The 19,732-nt window shown below is 37.3% G+C and overlaps 1 protein-coding gene across 1 annotated transcript; it reads right to left on the bottom strand.

The window, feature by feature from the left end:
• Positions 1–9,699: 9,699 nt before the first annotated feature.
• LOC103844410 (protein kinase byr2) lies at positions 9,700–11,696 on the bottom strand (the record flags this gene model as incomplete). The annotated part of the gene is made up of 1 exon (XM_009121197.3): positions 9,700–11,696. A coding segment is annotated over one exon (519 nt), but the record flags the coding sequence as incomplete, so codon positions are not given.
• Between the last annotated feature and the right edge of the window lie 8,036 nt (positions 11,697–19,732).

The following is a 19,732-nucleotide window of genomic DNA, read 5'->3' on the forward strand; positions in this document are numbered from 1 at the left end:
TTATGAAAGCACTTGGGACCTATGGAAAAGCCTCGGGACAATGCATTAATTTTCAAAAATCCTCCTTACTCTTTGGTAAAAGGATACCTAGACATCTCAAGGATACTCTGAAACTATCAACTAGAATTACAAACAAGGGAGGAATGGGCTCCTATCTTGGTATCCCTGAAGATATCAGTGGGTCAAAAGTAAGGCTCTTTGCCTTTCTGAAGGAACGTCTACAAAACCGTGTTAATGGCTGGACAGGAAGATGGCTGACAAGGGGAGGAAAGGAGGTGCTTATAAAGTCTATACTGCTGGCTCTACCTACGTATGTAATGTCGACCCTTCTTCTCCCATTGGAGACCTGCGAGAACTTAGCTAGTGCCATTGCACAGTTCTGGTGGAGTTCGAACCCTCCGAAGAGAGGAATACACTGGGTTAAGTGGGAGCAAATCTGCAAATCAAGGGAAGAAGGAGGAATAGGATTCAGGATGATACATGAGTTCAATCTCGCATTACTTGGGAAGCAATTATGGCGATTAGTGCAATTTCCGGACTCTCTATTGGCAAGAGTATTGAGAGGAAGATATTTTCGGTTTAGCTCACCATTACGACTAAATGATGTTAACAATCCCTCATATGGGTGGAGGAGTATAATGGCTGCAAAGCCATTAATAACGATGGGGATTAGACAAAAGGTACACTCTGGGAATAAAATCAGGATGTGGGAAGATCTTTGGATCCCAACGATACCGGCAAGACCAGCTAGGCCAATTGCACCAGTACTTCATCCAATGATGCCAGTGAGCAGTCTGATGATTGGGAACCCGAAGAGATGGAATACAGAGATGATAGAGAATTATGTCCATCAGGAGGATATCCCATTGATTCAGTCACTGGCCATAAGCCAAGATTATCAACGAGATGGATATTGCTGGAGCTATACGAGGAATGGGATGTACACTGTCAAATCAGGTTACTGGGTGGCAACAAATTTACTAAAGAAACAGTCATTGGAGACGAAGGAACCTAGTATCACAAAGCTCCAGGCCTTTGCTTGGAAGATAAAAGCCCCCCCCAAAATGAGACATCTCATTTGGCAGGTGGTATCGGGCCAATTAGCAGTAACGAGTAATCTGACTCATCGTCATATGCGATGCGATAATTACTGTCCTTGATGTGGTGCAGATGATGAAACTGTAAATCACGCCATCTTTGAGTGTCCTCCTGCAATTCAGACATGGGCACATGCATCAACCCCAACGCCGCCGACTATATTTCCAAGCGGAAGTCAGTTCACGAATATAGATTACCTGTTCTGGAGAAAGAATGATATTGTAGAACCAGAATTGGATAGGGACCCATATCCATGGATCATATGGTTTATTTGGAAGGCGAGGAACGACAAACTCTTTAAAGGAATTGACAGGGACCCTTTGGAAACTGTTAGACACGCTGAATCTGAATGCCAAGCTTGGTTTGACGCAAATCAAAGAACGGACGAGATGGTGGAAGAACAGAACATAGTAGCGACCCCAATCTCTGAGAGATGCATGATAGATGGGTCATGGACACATGATGCACTCTTTAGTGGTTATGGATGGACATGGGTAAGTTCAAGTGGTGCGATACAATTATTGGGAGCAAGAAATCAACGACGTCGAATCTCACCCCTGCATTCTGAACTGGAAGCATTATCATGGGCAATGGAGTGTATGCTACAGGTATCAACATGCCAATCTTTTGGGACTGACTGCAAGGAATTGATCGCGATGACCAAAGACCCTAGAGCATGGCCGAGCTTTTCTACTGAGCTGGAGGAGTTTATGAAGTTGAAAGCAAGATTCACGGAGTTCTCGATTGTTTTTGTACCTCGTCAGGAAAACGTATCGTCTGATTCACTAGCTAAGATAGCGAGATCATTCCATAGGGAATTGTATTACATTGGTTGTTCTGTTTCGGTCTAGTTTCCCAGGCCACCTCAAGTTTGAGTAATAGAATATCCGTTTGAAGAAAAAAAAAAATCAATAACCCAAAATAAGAAAAAACAATATGGAAGATTTTTAAAATCGTCTACCGGTCGTTCAAAACAATCTAAACAAGAAAAAAAAAACGAAATCATAAATACCCGGCCAATCATGATATTTCAAATCTTTCTTTTTACAAGTCACTAACAAAAAAGTAAAACAATAAAATTATAATTCTGTTAACGTAAACATTTAATATAATAAATCACAATATCTAATTTTCCTTACACGTATATGCAGGCTAATCTTCAAAGTATTTATATTTTTTTAAACGGATATTTCAAAAATATTCTGATCAAATTCAAAGTTTGACTCCCTTTGTCTACTGGTTTGACTAAAAGTTCATTAATGCTTTTACACCAGCAAGTTTGGGTTTCGATTCCCGGAGAAAGCGGAATTACGCGAATTAATGGAAAAGCGGCTTACAAGAGATTTGCAGCATGTCGCAAGGAGTATCGTCAATGGTGGATCCGATATGATGGTTCAGGTGATGTAGTCAGACGTGAATCTTCATGAGGCAGGTAGAATTATCGGCTGTAGAATCGTCTGTAATATTTCTCCGAGTTTGTAATAGCATAATATATCCAGTTTCAAAAAAAATACTCATAGTTTAAAATATCGCTCCGCAAAACACATAAATTTGTGGAAGCACTGTGGCCTAGTGGTCAAGGTTTAAAGGCTTCTACACCCAGGTCTGGAGTTTGAACCCCAGACTACGTAATTTTTACAGGAAGAAGTTTGGGTTTCAGTTCCTGGAGAAGGTGAATTATGCAGAAAATTATAGAAAATGCTTACAGGAGATCTTCAGCATGGCGCAATGAGTACCGTCAAGAATGGATCTCATAGGACTAATCAGGGTGATGCAGTCAGGTGTGAATCTTCATAAAACAGGTAGAATTATCGGCTGTAATATCGTCTATGTAATGTTTCTCTTAATTTGTAATAGCATAATTAACCCGACGAAAAAAAAACACATAAATTTATTCTGTGTCTAACAACAATATACTCAGTTTTAAAAGTTACTAACTATATTAATAATTTGAAGCGGAAAGTTAGTAATCAAAATATATAGTGAATTATTAATGAAGTACATTCCAAGTAATATTCTAGATTGACTAAATCTTTCCAGTTCCTATGTCCCATCCGTGTAATCCCTATGAAAACCATCCCCACTAACTATGTACAACAACCATCTAAACCCTTATGTAGTACCATGAAAATCTGAACGATATTATTTCAGATGATTGAAAACAAGCAACCAAGATAGGAAAAGCTCTGGAGATTCTCTTTACCTCTAACATGTTTGAGGGTCTGTGCGAAAGGGAGAAAGACTTGGTTACTCGGGAACCAACAAATTCTAACGCATGGAACAGTCAATGGAGTTGCTTGGAGGGATGCAGTAGTATAAGGATCGACGCCATAGTTTGTCCATTCAGCTCGGTGAATTCTTAAGAAACAAATCATGTACAAGGGGTGGAACATTCTTCAAGGGAACAAAAGTAAGAGAATGGAGTTAATACAATAATTAAACTGATTCTTTTATCTATTCATATGTTTAATCATATAAGCATCTACAGCTTGCATATACGCTGAACATGCAGCGCTTTCAAAACTTAGAAGTTAGAACAAACGAATTTACAACTAAAAGCCAGAGAAATGATCAGAAGAAGAATTGATCATGATAGTTATATGGGTGTTTTTCAAAACCAACCCACTTTTTCAAGTCGAACCCAAAACCAATCCCTTTTTTTTTGTCAATACTATTCATCAATAAAATTTCTATACTATCCTTATGTTTTTGAATTATTCACAAAATTACCATTTTTATTTAATTTTTTATTAATTCCAAAATTAACAAAAAAACAAATACACCCTGACTATTTCTTCTTATTTACAAAAATGTCATCATCATCAATTTTTTCAGCCACCATGAACCACTATTTTTTAGCTCCAAAGCTCTAGAATTCAATTTTCAACCATTTTTTTCTCATTCTAACCCAAAAAGCTTCATTTCCTCTAATCTCCTCTACATTTCCATCAAAAAAACTCTCATAACTTTCATTTTCATAATCACAAACTTCATATTTTCGATTTTCTTCATTAGTGAATCGTCAAAGATGCTTCTTTTTGCTCATATTTGGAGTTTGGACGGTTGAAATGGTTGGAAACGAGCTTTACACAAGAAAAAGGTAACTATTTACATGGTTTTCGTTTTTTTTAAGATCTGTGTCGCGACGGTACACTGCTTTGTATGTCTACGCCTCCGTGGAGACTTACGATGCAGTCTATTTGTCAACGCACGAGTTAGTTTTGCAATTGACCAGACAAATTTTTTTCTAACGCAGACTTCTCCAGTAGTTTCCATCTATACCTTTGACAACAAAAATAAAACTTTCGGTAGACTTACTAAGACGTCTACCTAAAAGAGGTTAGTTTTTCATTTGACCGAACTTTTGATTTTTCATAATAGACTTCAACGGAAGTCTACAAACTGTAAACTGCCAACAAAGTCTATAAAAGATCAGTTTTGCATTTGACCAAAACTTTGACTTCGTGGAATAGGTTAGTTTTGTGTTTGACCAAAAAGTTTAAAAAACAATCAAAAATTTATTAAATTGTATACTTCATATGCAGTCTTCTTATCTTAGAAAAAAAAATGTAGACTGCATATAAAGTCTACTTTTTTATTTTGGTCAAATGCAAAACCAACCTGTCGGAGTTGAGAGTAGACTTCACAAGAAGTCTACACACCCGTAGATGTTCATTTCAATCTACTGATTGGAAGTCAAACTTGGTCAATTGTAAAACTAACCTCTTTCAAAAAAATTCAAACAAGTAGACTGCATATGAAGTCTAGTTCTGAAAGTCAAATCTTGGATGAATTCTGGTCAATTGCAAAAACTAATATTTTTAAATTGTAGACTGAAATGAAAGTCTACATGTACAAAATGACAACTTTTTTTCAACTATAGAAAACAACCCGTAAAATAGTCAATTGCAAAAACCAACCCAAAGAGTATACCTATTTGACAGTCTACGTCTGTAAACTGAAAAGAACGTCTATATCTTCGAGACTGAATATTAAAGCTGCATGGAAAAATCTATAAAAATGTGAATTTGTGTATTATTCATTAAGTTTTTTCTAGTTTTTTTGTTTGACAGTGTGTGTTAGTTAATCCTAATGGGTTTGAGTGATTTTGAAAAGAAATTTTTTATAATTATGAAGTTATAATTCATTTGATTTGACAATGTTGTTAGCTAATAATTGTAGACGTATTTGTAAGTCTTCATTTATAGTTTTGCTAGTAAGGCTGAGCTTGTTTCAAAGCTGAAGTCGGTGGCTGTGGAATATAAATTTACATTCTCAGCATATAAGACAATGAAAACTCTGTATGTGGCTAAGTATCGTGACCAAGGATGTGGTTGGAAGCTTAGATCGAGTGTGAAGCATGGGCCAAAGACATTTTGGGTGACAAAATATTCGAAAAGGATGAAGAATCGGAAAGGATGAAGAATGTTCCTTGTGCATGATGGTTGTACACATGGTAAACTTCTTGAAATGACACAAGAATGTGGCTAAGTGTCGTGTTCAAGGATGTGGTTGGAAGCTTAGAGCGAGTGTGAAGCATGGGCCAAAGACATTTTGGGTGACAAAATATTCGAAAAGGATGAAGAATCGGAAAGGATGAAGAATGTTTCTTGTGCATGATGGTTGTACACATAGTAAACTTCTTGAAATGACACAAGAAGATTAAGATTTGGACAACAAAATTGAGAAGATGGTGCTAACATATTTCTTACCAGACATCATTTTAAAACAAATGACTCCGAATAGGCAAATATTCCTCTTATGCCTGTCACGAATAATCGACAAGTACGAAACTTGATCGAGTTATCTAAGACACACTTTGTACGCCTTTGTGTATCAAGCCTGCGCCAAATACACTAAATTTTTTTGGATTGACTATATGTTAGATAATAAGTGTAGACGTTTTTGTAAATCTACAAATGTAGACTGCAGTTGAAGTCTACGTCGTAAATTCTATTAAAAGTGCAGTTGTATTATTCATCATATTTTTTCATGATTTAATTATTTTACAGTGTGTGTTAGTAAAATTTTAATGGTCTTAAATGAATTTCACAATTTAATGTGTTCTAATTATACGTTTGATACTTATTGCAATTTGTTTTGATTAGTTTTACTCTTGAAATTTTTTGGGAAAATTTTGTATAGGTTTTCTTCTTCTCACATGTGTGTTAGTTATTATTTTAGCTTATGGTGGTTTTACTTGTTTGGTTGGTTAGATCTTGTGAAAAAATTAATATCTAACAAAAAATTAATAATATCATACAAGTGAAAACAACTAAAAATGAATACAATGTTATAGATTATGCATTAAAAAATTATTTAAAAATTAATATTTTATCATGAAAATTATTACAGAGCAATATATTAAAAAGTATTCTTGAGTATGTTTGATTTTTCATAATCTTGATGCCTCAAATAAAGTCTTGAAAAAAGTACATGTAAAATAAGATAGAGTTATGAGAAAAACATAAGATAAAAAAATTAAATCATATTTTAGTAGACTTTTTATTAAGTCTACGTAAAGTTATTGTTTAGTAGACTTTAGTTGAAGTCTACACTAATGGAAAGTTTTCATATCAAAAAATGTACATTTAGAAAATTTGAAAATACTTTGTTCTGAAAAATATTTCAAAAATGGTTTTTTGTCATCCTTATAACAAAGCAAAAAGATCATGTATGAATGTATAAATTTAGTTCATTATAAACAAAAAATATCTTATAATGAATATATGTAAAGCTTACATTTTTGGAAAGATGATTTGAAATGAAAGAGAATACCTGCAAAACAAAATAAAATTATGAAAAATAAGATAAAAATTAAAATCATATTTGAGTAAACTTCTAATGAAATATGCTTAAAAGTCAAGGCTAGTAGACCTAAGTTTTAAGTAAATTTAAATGAAGCCTACTCTATCAAAAAAAAATAGATCTGAAAAATAAATACATTAAAAATATGAAATAAGTTTAAATCTAAAAACCTTTTAAAAATATTATTTAATAGACAAAATAGTAATAAATTAAAGACATAGAATTTTAATATGTAACTTTATTTGAATATAAATACTAGAACACATATTTAAAATCTATAGATGTAAACCTTACATTTCTAGGAGGAGAAGAGAACAACTACAGAAGGAAATACCTGCAAAATAAGATAAAATTATTAAAAAACATAGAATAAAAAATTAAACTCATATTTTTATAGACTTTCAATATGAAGTCTGCTTAAACTTTGTGGTTTAGTAAACTTCATATGAAGTCTGCAAGCATTAGTAAACTTCTTTAGAAGTCTACTCTGTCTGATAATTTTCAGATCTGAAAAAATCTATACATTTTGATATATGAAAATAATTTTAAATCTGAAAATACTTTACAAAATAGAATTTATAAGGTAAACTAGTAGCAAATTAATGCAGAGAGCTTGATCTATAAATTTATTTGAATATAAACATATAAATACATATTTAAAATCTATTAATCTAAAACTTACATTTTTAGAGGAGAAGATGAAATCCATGAGTGATAATACCTACCAAAAAAAAATAATACTGTGAGAAATAAATAACATAAAAATACACATTTAAAATCTATAGATCTAAAACTTACATTTTTTAAAGGAGAATATGAAAACCATGAATTATAATATCTAAAATGACAAGATAATATTGTGAGAAAGACTTGAGAAAATTTTAAAGAGAAGGAAGATAAATGAGAGAGTTTTAGAAACAATTGAGAGAATTTTAGAGAGAAGAGAGAGAGTTTTAGAGAGAAGGGAAATAGTTTTAAAAACTTTTGCAGCCACTTTAGAGAGAGACTGTATAAATTTTGTTTATATAGGGAGACAAAAATGTAATTAGGTTAAAATTTACGATACTGTAGACTTCGTTTGAAGTCTACTAAAATTAAAATTTTGAAGTAGATCTTACTATAACATAGTAGACCTTTTTGGAAGTCTACTATAATAATTTCATTATTGTTGTTTATTCTTTATTATTTTAATAATTTTAATTTATGATTTATTAAATTTATTTCTTTATTTTTTAATAGTTATAGTATATGATTTTACTTTTTTATTCTTAAGGAACTTAACTTAGTTTAAATATAATTATTTTTTGTAAAACAAATTAAAAATGTAGACTGAAAAAGACGTCTTCAGATAAATAGACTTTATTGTAGGTCTAAGAAACCCTAAACCACAAATCTCAAACCCTAAATGTTTTGCTTAATAATAAAAAAGTCTCAATTATACAAAATATAAACTACTAAACATTAATATGCAGATTTAAGTTAATAAAACAAAAAAAAAATCTAAAGTCTAACCCTATGAAATCAACCACAAAAAAGACATAACACGTTAGAACCTTTTGTTTCTAAACTATGAACATTGTCTAACACATGATAACTAAATTAGTATATATTCTTCAAAATTGTTTGATTATATGAATTTTTAATTTATTTACTTCATCTTATCCATTATATTGATGATTAGTTAAAAATATCACAATAATTATTTTTATACATTTTTAAAATTAAATTATTATATCAAATTAGAGTGTAGACTATAAAACAAGTCTAAAAGGTAGACTTCGTAGGAAGTCTTATATATATGTAGACTTCCAAAGGATAGAAACGTAAAATACATTTATGTTTTTTTTTTGTCATAAGAGTTAAATATTACTTTCACTATCCCTTTATGTTGGTTTTGCATTTGACTGAAAATGGGATACACTTTTAGATTTGACTTGAATATTTGGGTTGGTTTTAGCAAATGTCCCTAGTTATATCCTATCCAACATCACTATTCACTGAACCATTAACATCATCAGTGAAACCCCTAAATTTAAAGAAATGTGATTAGAAGAATGCTTGGGACAACCATAGTAAGCTTACTGAGGAAATGTAATACCTGCATAACATTTTGCATGATCTTGAGTGTTGATAACCAAAAACTCGAGCTATCGTTTAAAAACATTATCAGCCCATGAGTGTAATTGAGAAATACAAATCCAAATACGACAAAGAAATTAATTTTTGGAAGCTCACTTATTTAGTCTAAACCAACTTAAATTAATATAAGAATAATGTCTCTAAAAGTCCAGCATAACTTAAATTATATATTGTATATATAATACTACAACATAAATAGGAATAGTTAGGTACTAAATTTGGGAATTTATAATATTCATAATAACATAGGATAACTAAAGTATTTATAATATGTTATGAAATTTAAAGTATCAATATAAATTGTGAAAAATATAATCAATTCAAAATGAGATTTAAACTAAAAATATAAGTTGTTACAAAACTAAGAATATACAGTAAAAACTCTATAAATTAATAATGTTGAGACTTATTAATTTACAGAGTTATTTATTTACCAAAAATTTTCATTTTAAAATATTTACTATATAAACATTTATTAAATTTTAGAAAATTGAATTTCCTTTTATTTTATTTTACTATTTGGTGTATATCAAATATATTTTATATAATTATAATGTTTTAAGATATAATTTTACTAAAGATTATCAAAAGTTTTGAAGTGTTCAGAAAAAGATGAATTTTATTGTGAATATAAAATAAAGAATATGTTTCTTTTATACTTATAATATATATATATATATATATATATGTTTTATTAATTTATGATTTTAGTAGGACCATAAATTTATATTAGATTTTTAAATAATTTATCATTTTATTATATTATTGATTTGTATCATATTTTGAAACGGTTCAACTCGAGACCAAAGAAATTTATTAATTTAACGATTTTATTAATTTATAGAGCCTCTACTGTATTACACAAACAAAATCGTTAATATTATGGAAAAATCATTTCTTTTATGTAAAACGCTGATTTGATAAGATAAATTTTACACAAATACACAAAACAAATCATATATTTCTTTGCATACAAAAGAAAAGTAATTGTAATATTCTTAAATAATGGTATAACATAAAATTTATTGATTATGAAATAAAATGCTTATAAAAGCGACAAATTCCGCGCTTTAAAAATCTAGTAAACCATCCATTCCATTAATAAACGTAAAATCATCACTACTTCATATGGCACCTCCGCCGCCTGAGTCCTCGTTTCCTGGCGGTCTATTGGGATACACAGCAACGTCACTCCTCGCCGAATCATCATCCACGTCATCGTACGGATTCAATGAAGCATTGTGTTCCGAGTATTGTATCTTTGCCCTTTCCTCTTCCGAAGGGTGGTGACTTCTAACATCCACCCAACCATCCGTTTCCCAATTTGCCCCTCTAGTCGTTGCTATTTTACAGATCCTTGTCATCGCCGCACTCCACTCGCTTCTCTCTACCTCCTCATCTTCTTCATCCGAGTTAAACCAGTCCAGCACATAACGCGGAGATGAGTGTTGGACCAATTATTATAAGCTTAACATGGGCTGAGTAATAATTTGATCTGTGAATAGAAAAAATTTATAAGCCCAATGGATGATCAAAATTATGATTTTATGTGAAGAGTTATGGAGATTTTGGACTCACTTTGCAAGCTAAATGAGCTGAGCAAATTGATTCATTTGTTGGGTTTTGGACCCATGATGTAAAAGACTTAAGCCTTAAGAGAAAAACTTGGCAACCAAGTTAGCAAACAAGCTCTCGTGGTGACCAAGTCAAGCTATCTTGGTGGCCAAGTCAAGCCAACTTGGTTACCAAGTTTAACTTGCTTGGTGACCAAGCTAAATTCTTTTATAAATACCCATGCTCTTTCCATAATCTCAACACATCTCACAACTCACACAATCATCTCTCTAACTACCACTTTCTGTCACTAGAAAAAATACTCTTTAGATTTTATTTTTTAAAGTAAGTGTCTCGAGAATATATCGTAGTAGTTAGTCCGTAGATTCTGTTTCGGGTGTTGCAAAACGGTCTCATCACGGTTGTATTCTAAGATTCAAAAATCGCATAAAACCGTTACACATTACGGACGATTTTTGAGTTAAGGAAAAAGATCAAATCTCGACTCCGTGAATTCGTCTAAACGTTGTAAGTCTTTATATTATCGGTTATATGCTTTTTTGTTTAGTAATTTTCAATCAGGATTTTCGCGGTCCTACAATGAGTACGTTACTTGCCTTGACGTCGCAGTGAACGAGTCCTCGCGAGTGGACGTGGCGGAGAGCGGAGATGAGACACGCCGCGTAACGCCGTAGGAGAGTCTCGTCGATTCCGTTTTTAGCCGCGTCACCTTCTGGGAGATACTCTAAGTGGAGGTTGCGAAACGACGTCATCCCTTCTTTCGAGACTCCGTCGCCGAGGAACCGCACTATGTGAGGGTGAGGCTTGAGTGAACGAACGGAGATTTCGTTCTCTAGAGAGTCTAACTGAGCGGGAAGACACGTGGCGAGATCCACGGACTTCACGGCGAAAACTTCACCGTCTGTTTTATTAATCGCCGTGCTAACTGTACCGAAACTACCTCTTCTGATGCACGTACCACGGATCCAAGAAGATGACATTGAAGAAGAGGAAGAAGAAGTGTGACTTGTGTGTGATGCTCTGTTTCTCCATGTTTGCCAACTTTCATATGTCGTCCTTACAAAACACGAAGCTATTTATATGTGTGTTTTCGAAATTTAAGACAGAAAATGTGAACGTGAAATAAAGTTGCAATTGTTTTTTGTTGCTAACATTGACAATCGTCCTTTCGATTTGCAAAGTCTCATCTTTTTTACTAATCTTCCACGTGTTTATGTCATGTAAAACCCAAGCTCTCGTGTCTATCACTAACATTTTTTTCACAAATTCTACGATGTTCGATGGTCAGGTTATGGACTTTAACGATTATGTTATATTATATATATAGAATAAAATCTATAACTTGATCTATGCGAAATGCTACTATGATCGAATGAGTAGTTCATTAGTTGTTTTGAAAACAGAACAAAAAAACAGAAAGGATAATTTAAAATTTAGAGGAAATTAAGGTTGCATGGCACGAAGGACACTTGGAGAAGTTATCGGGATATTTGTAAGAATCAATGCACTTGCCAAAATACTCCTAGCTTAGTCCTTATCTAACAAGAATCAAGTTGCGTTTGATATTTGTCTCTTGATTTTTTACTCCCACGCAATCGTTTTGGTTTTTATAACTTGAACATTTTAAAATACTATGTAGAGTTATTAGAAATATGACAGGATCACGTTGATCCAATCACTCAGACAAATCGTGGTGAAGACAAATGAGCAGTTAAAACGTGCCGATAGATTTGGAACGCTTGATATCTCTTTCACATTGTTGGTTCGTGCTATTATTTGACTCCTACATGATCAGACATGGAATATACGGTAGCCGACGTACAAATCATTAGCAAGGGATTCATGTATCTAAATATAGCCAGCCAAGTGCACAGTAACTTGATATGTATGCAAAGTAGAGGATATCAGGACTAATATCGGGAGTCAAAAAGGGTATATGAGGTTGCCGAAAGGGAGTGGATTTTAAGACGGTGGTCCATTGTGGCATGAAACCATTGGTTGATGATCTCCAGTTGTCTGAACACAGATATTGGGAATTGATGTGCTTGATCAGGCTCCACGCATAGTGAAAGTATTACTAAATTATTTGTCGTTGGGATCATCAAGCACGAAAACTTACTCTAAAACTATCCAAAGAACCCCACGTGTTTTCCCCTATCTCAGCCTTTTATCCTTTGTAATTCCCTGTACTTTTTCAAAAAGTTTCTGATTGTAGTAATACCCATCGGTCCAAAGCCAGCTTCTCTACGCAAACAGGGTTTCTGACCGGAACTCCACCGGGTTCTGCCTCCGACGCCGTCGGAGGGTCAGCCAGGTGCAACGCCCCTGTGCCGTCGTCGATCTCTCACTCGCCTTGCAAGACGTTCTTTGTCTACTTCTGAAAGTAGATCTCGGTCCTATGGAGTTATTCTGCTAGAAGAACATCGTTACTTTGGTTGTAATAACCTCTCTCTTACCCCACTACTCATAACGCTCAACAACTTTTACTATCCGAGCATTGATTACCAACGATTCTAAGCGGTGAGATACTCAAATAAGCTACAATACGGTTGGTGGGTTGCCATAACCTCGTACAAACCCTATTTTGGAAACACTGGAAAGAAACCCCTGTTTTCAAGCAACAAACCATACCCCTCTGAGTATGGATCGAAGATACAGTCGAGCTGAGAAAGGAAAAGGGCAGGCTCCCCCTGAGCTCCCAGCTAAACGTCCTCCGGTGCGCATACCGCTAAATGACAACGAAGACCTCATTGAGGCCAACCGACTGACGATCATTGGAAGGCTGACAAACCCCCAGATGCAAAAGCCTATCAGAGCTGTAATCGATTTTATGGCTCAAGTATGGAACATGGAAGGTAGAATTGTCGGGAGAGCTCTGGGCCTTGACAAGTTTCAATTCAAATTTGAATCGGAATATGATTTACTACAAGTCCTTGAGAAAGGTCCCTACCACTACAAGCGATGGATGCTACTGCTCCAACGGTGGGAGCCGACGGTGGCTGATAACTTTCCATCAAAAATTTCCTTCAATGTTAGGATCCATGGAATCCCCTTGCACTTTTGGTCTGAAGTTACCATTCATCCCATTGGAAAGGAACTAGGTGATTATACCATAAAGGACGTCAAAGAAGCAAAGATCTGGGTAGAGGTGAATGGCCTCGAGCCTTTGATTATGAAACTGGAAATTGAATTACCAACTTCGGAGATTACTGAAGTGGAGCTGGAATACATCAAGATTGAGAAACATTGCTTTTCTTGTTTCTCTCTGCTCCATGAAGAGGGTACTTGCCCTTATAGACCCTATAATGCTCTGCCACCGAAGGAGAGAGCTCTTGGAATTACGCAGCGAATTGCGCTCCAACGGATTGAAGCAGAAAAGAAACGTCACGATGACAGACGAAGGTACAGAAGACCCGATGAAGCTCGTTCTTTCTCTAGATACCCTGAAGATAGCTATGCTCAAGCGGGAAGAGTCAGAGGTGATGAAAGAAGTAGCCACTTTCGACGCGATGATCATGGGAGGGATCAATCTATTCTATCACGAACAGCACGACCAATCTCTGAATATGGTAGAAGTAAGGCATCAACTCCCCAGTACAGGGTGGTAGAAAGGAATCGACCTAGTTCTGCGTCCTCGACCCCGCAAGCAGAGGGAGCTGATCTTAGGACAACCTTACCACCTCATACTACTAAAACAGTCCCACCAATTGCGGAAGTCGAAATCACCCCTACTAGAACTATTAAAGACCGGTTAGGAGACTCATCCAAAACCAAGGCAAACTCGAACTCAGGTTCGAAGGATCGCAGGTCAGCTCTAGAACGCCTCTCGGCATCAGAACCGGCAAAAGAGATTTCTGGACGAAGAGCCCCTAGCTTTGAATCTGGAAGACTCCAGATAGGAGAATGCAGGGGTGAGGAAGAAGTCTTTATGGAGGAGGAACAGGCAGGTGAGCCAATCACAGGAGCCGAAAGAGTCCCGGCACCCCTCCGTTTAGGGACTTCGGGTGCGGAAACTAGAAGTAGAAGAGGTGTTATACCGGTAGCTACACAGAGCAAGGTAGCAAGCAAACGCAGAGTTATTAGCTCCACCAGAAAACGCGTACTGAGGAGCCCTCGACTGGGGATTACTCAAAAGAAATCAACGGCTGATCATCCTTCCACCACAACAAGGAGAAAGTTGAATGTTGATAAGGATAATGAGTTACCTTGCAATAAGGTGGGATCGAGCAAGCAACGGAAAAAGAGTGGCCAACCGATTACGGTGTTCATACCGGGAAGTACTAGAGGTGGGGTGGATTTTCGACCCCATCAAAATCCTCTTCCTTAGCCATTCTTAGCTGGAATTGTCAAGGACTTGGGAGTGTCCAGACAATCCGGCGAATCAAGGAGATCCATAAGCATATGGCTCCTAATGTAATGTTTCTTATGGAAACAAAAAATGACGATGTGTTTATCAATAAGAAGTTGCAAGCTCTGCGTTTTTCACATTATTTCTCTGTACCACCGATAGGATTAAGTGGCGGCCTATCTCTCCTTTGGAATGATGATACCGATATAACAATTCTCGAATCCTCTCCCAATCTTATTGATACGAGAATTGTTTATCAAGGATCTGTTTCATATGTCTCCTTTGTATACGGAGAGCCGGCAACGGAAAACAGAGCCTCTTACTGGCAAAATTTAAGCACCGTGGGGCAGGGGCGAGACGAACCATGGCTGTTGACGGGGGACTTCAACGACATTCTCAGTAATGCTGAAAAGATGGGAGGCCCGGTTAGACCTGAGGGTTCCTTTGCGGCTTTTCGATCATTCGTTGCCTATAACGGACTCTGGGACCTTAAACACTCAGGGGAACAATTATCGTGGAGAGGAAGTCGTCACACACACTTTATCCGATCTCGATTGGACCAATCTATGACCAACTGTGCTTGGGCTGAAGCTTTCCCTATGGGTAGAAGCCGATATTTGAGATTCGAGGGCTCAGATCACAGGCCCTTAATGACATACTTCAATGCTGATAAACCGAATAGGAAGGGTATGTTCCGGTTCAACAGAGCTCTAACGGAACAAGAAGAAGTGACAGACGTCGTAGACAAGGCTTGGAACTCCTCTCCGCTGGATTCAGTCATTATGAAACTCAACAAGTGTAGAAGAGGCATCATTCTTTGGGCTAAGGAAAAGCAGAAGCAAAGTAACTTGGTCATCAAGCGAAATCAGGATGAGCTTGAGAGAGCTTTATCTAACCCAGTTCCCGATACCTTGCTGATTGAAAACCTCAATGCTGAGCTCCGCCAAGCCTACCTAGCCGAGGAACAATTCTGGCAACAAAGGAGTAGAATACAATGGCTTAAAAAGGGTGATCGCAACACGGGGTTTTTCCACGCTGCAACCAGAACTAGAAGAACGATCAATGCAATCCCGGTTATTGAAGACTTGCAAGGGGGGGCAGTGTATGAGGAACAACAAATTGCCCGAGTAATAGCTGAGTATTTCACTCAGATTTTTACGACGAATGATAATGACTCCTTTGCCCAGATACAGGGTCTTCTGGTAAAGAAAGTCACGCCAGAAATGAATGAGATGTTGATCTCTATACCGAGTGATTCGGAGATTTGGGACGCGGTGAAATCGATCAATGGAGGCAAGGCCCCGGGACCGGATGGATTCTCAGCCACTTTCTATCAGGCCTACTGGCATCTAGTTGGGACTGATGTAATTACGGATGTTCGGGAGTTCTTTACCTTGAACCGTCTCCACCCTCAACAGAATGAGACTCATATCAGGCTTTTACCGAAGATTTCGGGACCGAAAACAGTGGCTGACTATCGTCCGATTGCCTTGTGCAACACACACTATAAGATCATTGCGAAGATCCTAACCAGACGGCTCAAACCACTGCTGCCGCTCCTCATCTCCAACACGCAATCAGCTTTCGTTGCAGGCAGGGCCATCACGGATAATGTCCTCATTACGCATGAAACCCTCCACTTCTTGAAGACCTCGGAGGCAACAAAGTACTGCTCAATGGCCGTAAAGACGGACATGAGTAAGGCGTATGATAGAATCGAATGGGGGTTCGTTAAAGAAGTTCTGTCTCAACTTGGTTTTGATCCGTTATGGATCTCCTGGATCATGAGCTGCATCGAATCAGTGTCATATTCCTTTTTGATTAATAGATCACCGCAAGGATCAGTGAAGCCGACTCGAGGACTCCGCCAAGGTGATCCCCTATCGCCCTACATATTTATCCTTTGTACGGAAGTACTATCAGCTTTGTGCGAAAAGGGGCAGGCCGACGGATCACTGCCAGGAGTGCGCGTGTGCCGCAACAGCCCATCGATCAATCACCTACTCTTTGCCGATGATACCATGTTCTTTTGCCATTCAAAAAGCTCATGTGTCTCAGCGCTAATGAAGATTCTACACACATATGAAGCTGTGTCGGGACAGAAGATTAACCCACACAAATCAGCTATCACGTTCTCGGCCAAAACACCAGCAGCGATCAGAACTCGGGTAAAGGAAACAATGGCTATCTCTATAGAAGGGGGTATAGGGAAGTATCTGGGATTACCTGAGCAGTTTGGTCGTCGAAAAAGAGATATATTCGCGTCCATTTTGGACAGGATAAGGCAAAAAGCTCACAGCTGGACGTCGAGATATCTCTCAGCGGCAGGAAAGCAGATCATGCTTAAGTCCGTGCTATCTGCTATGCCTTGCTACGCCATGTCATGCTTCAAGCTTCCTGCCTCGCTGTGCAAACAGATCCAGTCCCTACTTACAAGGTTTTGGTGGGATGCGAATCCGGACAAAAAGAAGCTGTGTTGGGTCGCTTGGGAGACAATGACATTGCCAAAATATGCAGGGGGACTTGGATTTCGAGATGTTGAAACTTTCAATGAGGCCTTACTCGCAAAAATTGGATGGAGATTATTACAAGATCCTCGCTCCCTTCTTGCCCAAGTTTTACTGGGAAAATACGCAAAAGACTCCACCTTCCTGGACTGTCCGGTCCCGTCCTCAGCCTCCCATGGGTGGAGAAGCATCTTAGCAGGGAGGGAACTCTTGAGAAAAGGGTTAAGTTGGGCAGTGGGAAATGGCGAGTCTATTCGCTTATGGTCTGATCCCTGGTTGTCTTTCACCACCCCGACCAAGCCGATAGGCCCAGCACCTGAGGATCACCAAGCTATTAAGGTCAGTACGCTGTTATGCCCTCTTACGAATAGGTGGGATGTAGATAGGATTCGCAGGGTGTTACCTCAGTATGAGGATGCGATTTTGTCGATAAAAACCAGTACTACATCAGCCCCAGACTCGGTGATCTGGCTTCATGAAAAATCAGGTCGCTACTCTACAAAAACGGGTTATGGGATTGGCATGGCTGATGAGTGTATGAGGAATGCTGATAGAGCACCGGTTAACTGGCTTAAACACGTTTGGAATGTGAAAACGGCACCTAAACTTAAGGATTTCTTGTGGAGGATTCTAAAGCAAGCCCTACCTGTCAGTGCCAACCTTGAGAGAAGAGGAGTTGCGCGCTTCAGCTGTAAAAAATGTAATGGGCAGGAGGATGACCTACATGTCCTTCTCAAGTGTACGCTAGCGGAGGAAGTGTGGGCTTTAGCTCCGATCGCACAAAGACCTTCAAGTTCCCTCCCCTCAATGGCTGAACTGATAAAACAAGGAAGCAACTTTGTTCCCTTACCACCAGCGGGAGTGACTACCCCGCTATGGCCATGGGTTCTATGGAACTTATGGAAAGGAAGGAACAAATTGCTGTATGAAAACAGAGCTTTTACGGCCAATGAGATTGTACTGAAGAGCATAAAGGATGCTAAGGAATGGGCTAGCGCGCAATCTGATAATGAGGTGCAAATACCTCGAGACATTTCGCTACAACCACATCAACTACGGTCGCCTTGCCCTCCTCCACCGATTCAGCCGGGCACTCTCTCGGTTAAGGTCGATGCGGCTTGGGACGCTAGGACTGGTAGGTGTGGTATTGGAGGAAGTTACTCGGGTGAAGTTTCGATCCACCCCCCTGCTTTCTCGGAAGCCCATAGTCATGTTTCGTCAGCACTACTGGCAGAAGCCATTGCTGTTCATCGCGCGGTTTCCAGCGCTGTTTATTCAAACGTCCGATCCTTGGCAGTTCTCTCGGATTCTCTAACCTTAATCAACCTGTTGAAGAGGGGAGAGCATCAACCTGAACTGTTCGGTATCATGTTTGATATTTATCACTTTGTCCCTCTCTTTGATGTAATATCTTTTAGTTTCATCTCTCGTAATTTCAATTCGGAAGCAGATTTGCTTGCAAAAACTGCTCTTGCTGGGTCTGTAAGCAGCTCCACTTTTGGAGTCTAAACTCTAGTTTGAAATGAAATGCTTGTTTGTTCAAAAAAAAAAAAAAACTATCCAAAGAAATGACGAAGAGACCAAGTTGGATAGGAAGGTTGAAAAGGATAAAGACTGGTATTTTTAACTTTTAACTGAAGAGATGGCTGTTAAGAACATTTGAAAAAAGGGATATTTGAAAAAAAAAATCAATATAAAATACATCATATATACATATATATCTCTTTTTGAGAAATACCGTATATGATTGATTATAGATATAGTCTTCCCGGTCTTTGGATTTGCGTACCCAAAAAAAAAACCCACCGCAACAATTTATTTTGTTTGTTGTATGCCTGGCAAATCTTGTTCAATAACGTGAAATGCTATATCAACGGCCCACCACTTGTTCAATATCCTCTTAGGAGTTAGCAGCTATTTCCGTATATATTTTTGTGCGAAGCATTACTTGAAATGTCCAAAGATAAGATATTGTATGGATTTCGGGGGGTCGTACCATATTTTCCAACCTAGAAGATATTCATGTAAAAGAGAATCTACTTGAAAAATAACTTAAGAGAATGACATTGCAACATGTACTTAAGACCGTATACTAAACTTCCAGACGTTCAGATTTATTTTTTTTCATCGAAACATAACTTAGATTAAAAGACTCATAAGAGTTAAACCGTTGCAGCTACAGAAGATTGAAGAGAGTACAATGCTGATTTCGCAGCTACAACATTTGCTAAACGCGGGATGAAATAAAAAGAGATAG

This window comes from Brassica rapa, chromosome A10 (genome assembly GCF_000309985.2).
Source record: "Brassica rapa cultivar Chiifu-401-42 chromosome A10, CAAS_Brap_v3.01, whole genome shotgun sequence".
NCBI classification, from domain to species: domain Eukaryota; kingdom Viridiplantae; phylum Streptophyta; class Magnoliopsida; order Brassicales; family Brassicaceae; genus Brassica; species Brassica rapa.